This window comes from Cebus imitator, unplaced genomic scaffold (genome assembly GCF_001604975.1).
Source record: "Cebus imitator isolate Cc_AM_T3 unplaced genomic scaffold, Cebus_imitator-1.0 Scaffold102, whole genome shotgun sequence".
In the NCBI taxonomy this organism is placed as follows: Eukaryota; Metazoa; Chordata; class Mammalia; order Primates; family Cebidae; genus Cebus; species Cebus imitator.
The window spans coordinates 2,536,825-2,540,012 of NW_016107417.1; the positions used below are offsets into that span (position 1 = coordinate 2,536,825).

The 3,188-nt window shown below is 49.4% G+C and overlaps 1 protein-coding gene across 1 annotated transcript in view; it reads right to left on the reverse strand.

Annotated features, from left to right (window-relative positions):
• LOC108310377 (testis specific 10 interacting protein) overlaps nt 1–3,188 on the reverse strand; it is a 14,887-nt gene that overhangs the window by 5,567 nt on the left and 6,132 nt on the right. Inside the window, exon 5 of the mRNA XM_017537404.2 lies at nt 583–753. Within this exon, the coding sequence (XP_017392893.1) occupies nt 583–753 (171 nt within the window). The remainder of the gene's footprint in view (nt 1–582; nt 754–3,188) is intronic.

The following is a 3,188-nucleotide window of genomic DNA, read 5'->3' on the forward strand; positions in this document are numbered from 1 at the left end:
CGCTCTTGTTACCCAGGCTGGAGTGCAATGGCGCGATCTCGGCTCACCGCAACCTCCGCCTCCTGGATTCAGGCAATTCTCCTGCCTCAGCCTCCTGAGTAGCTGGGATTACAGGTACGCGCCACCATGCCCAGCTAATTTTTTGTATTTTTAGTAGAGACGGGGTTTCACCGTGTTGACCAGGATGGTCTCGATCTCTTGACCTCGTGATCCACCCGCCTCGGCCTCCCACAGTGGTGGGATTACAGGCGTGAGCCACCGCGCCCGGCCCTCTGTGAAATTTTATAACAAGTGTGCCTGGCATTGGAAATCAGGAAATGAAGATTTGAAGGTATGATCATAGATGTAGAATATTTTAACCTTGAGTATTCAACAGCAGCAGAGATTGTCATTATATTAACTGGTTGCCTTCGACAGGCCCCTTCTCCCCATGCCTCAGTGTCCTCATCTGTAAACACGGCGAAGTGGCCTGGCCAGCCCTGGGGAAGGCGAGGGCTGGTGCTCCTCGGTCCTGTAGACTGAGACCTGGCATGGCCTCCCTGCCCTCTCCCCACCAGGCCCCCCAAAGCCCAGGCTCTCTACCTCAGCTCCTCCAGCTTGCGCTGGGCCGTCCCGGGCCCCCGGCTCCCTCTGGGCGCATAGGCCGCCAGGCAGCGGGCCACCTGCCGCTGTACATGCTGTGTGCGGGCCCGCCGCAGCTCAGCCCGCTGCCGCTCCTCCTGCCGCTGCCGCTCCCAGGCCTGCAGCAGGCTCCTTGGGTGAGAGAGGAAAGGAAAGGGGATGAGAAATTTATGGGAAGCAGAAGCCTCACGGAGGGCCAGGGGCTGAATAGGGCAATATGGGAGCCTGTGGAAAGGGACTGCAGGGTCCAGAGCCAGTGTTCTGGGAATAGGATTTGTCATGGAAGTCCATGACCGAGGCTGCCACAGAGGCTCAGCCTTCAGGCCCAGGTCAAGGCCTTTCCCTACTCTTTCTAGAACTCTTCTGCTTCCAGGCCAGGCATAGTGGCTCATGCCTGTAATCCCAGCACTTTGGGAGGCGGAAGCACGCGGATCACCTGAGGTCAGGAGTTTCAGACCAGCGGGTCAACATGGTGAAACCTAGTTTCTACTAAAAATGCAAAAATTAGCAGGCGTGGTGGCACAGGCCTATAATCTCAGCTACTTGGGAGGCTGAGGCAGGAGAATTGTTTGAACCTAGGAAGCAGAGGCTGTGGTGAGCTGAGACCATGCCATTGCCCTCCAGCCTGAACGACAAGAGCAAAACTCTATCTCAAAAAAAAAAAAAAAAATGAAGGGTGCTTTGGAAGAATTAATATTATTAAAATGTCCATATTATCCAAAGCAATTTACAGATTCAGTGCAATCCTATTAAAATTCCAATGACATTTTTCTCAGAAATAGAAAAAACAATTTTAATATAGAACCACAAAAGGCCTCAAACAGCCAAAGCAATCTTGAACCAAAAAAAAAGGCCAGGCATAGTGGCTCACACCTGTAATCCCAGCACTTTGGGAGGCGGAGGCAGGCAGATTGCTTAAGCCCAGAAGTTTGAGGCCACCTTGAACAACATGATGAAACTCCTTCTGAACTAAACATTCAAAAAATTAGCCAGGTGTGGTGGCCCGCATCTGTAGTCCTAGCTACTCAGGAGGGTAAGGTGGGAGAATCACCTGAGCCCAGGAGGTCAAGGCTGCTGTGAGCCATGATTGAGCCACTGCACTCCAGCCTGGGCGACAGATTGAGACTCTGCCACAGAAAAAAAAAAGAAAAAGAGACTTAGTGACACTGGTCTGGGCTTTGGCTTTTTGGATATGACCCAGAAAGCACAGGCAACAAAAGCAAAAATAGACAAATGAGGTTGCATCAAACCAAAAACCTTCTGCACAGCAACGGCAACAGTCAACAGAGATGACATACAGAACAGGAGAAAATATTTGTAAGCCATACATCAGAAAAGGAGTTAATATTCCAAAACATGTGAACTCAAATAGCTCAGTAACAAGAAAGCAAATAACTCAATTAAAAAATGGGCAAAGGCTGGGCATGGTGGCTCATGCCTGTAATCCCAACACTTTGAGAGGCTGAGGCAGGTGGATCATCTGACGTCTGGAGTTCAAGACTAGCCTGGTCAACATGGTGAAACCCCGTCTCTACTAAAAAATACAAAAAAAGTAGCTGGACGCGGTGGTGTATGTCTGTAATCTCAGCTACTCGGGAGGCTGAGGCATGAGAATTGCTTGAACCTGAGAGGCGGAGGTTGCAGTAAACCAAGATTATGCCACTGCACTCCAGCCTGGGTGATGAAGTAAGGCTCCATCTCAAAAAAATAAAAAAATAAAATAAGTAGGCAAAGAGGCAGGGCATGGTGGCTCACACCTGTAATCTCAGCACCTTGGGAGGCAGAAGCAGCAGGATTGCTTGAAGCCAGGGGTTGGAGACCAGCCTGGGCAACATAGCAAGACCAGATCTCTATAAATAAAGGTTAAAAAAATAAATCAGCTGGAAGTGGTGGTGTGCACCTGTAATTCCAGCTACTCAGGAGGCTGAGGCAGGAGGGTTGCTTGTACCAAGGAATTCAAGGCTAGAGTGAGCCATGATCATGCCACTGCACACCAGCCTGGGAGACAGAATAAGATCCTGACTCTAGACAAAAAAAAAAAAAGATTCCAAATAGACATTTCTCAAAAAAGACAAGTCTTTTTCATCACTAATCACCAATCGTGTGGGAAAATCAAAGTTCCTCAAAAAATTACAAAAAGAACTACCATGCGATCCAGCAACCCTCTTCTGGGTACATATTCGAAGAAAGTGAAATCAGCATGTTGAAGAGGTAGCTGTACTCCTATGTTCATTCCAGAAATATTCACAGTGGCAAAGATATGAAATCAACCTAAGTTTCCATCAACGGATGAATGGATAAAGAAAAGGTGGTGTGGCCGGGCGCGGTGGCTCAAGCCTGTAATCCCAGCACTTTGAGAGGCCGAGGCGGGTGGATCACGAGGTCAAGAGATCGAGACCATCCTGGTCAACACAGTGAAACCCCGTCTCTACTAAAAATACAAAAAATCAGCTGGGCATGGTGGCACGTGCCTGTAATCCCAGCTACTCAGGAGGCTGAGGCAGGAGAATTGCCTGAACCCAGGAGGCAGAGGTTGCGGTGAGCTGAGATCACGCCATTGCACTCCA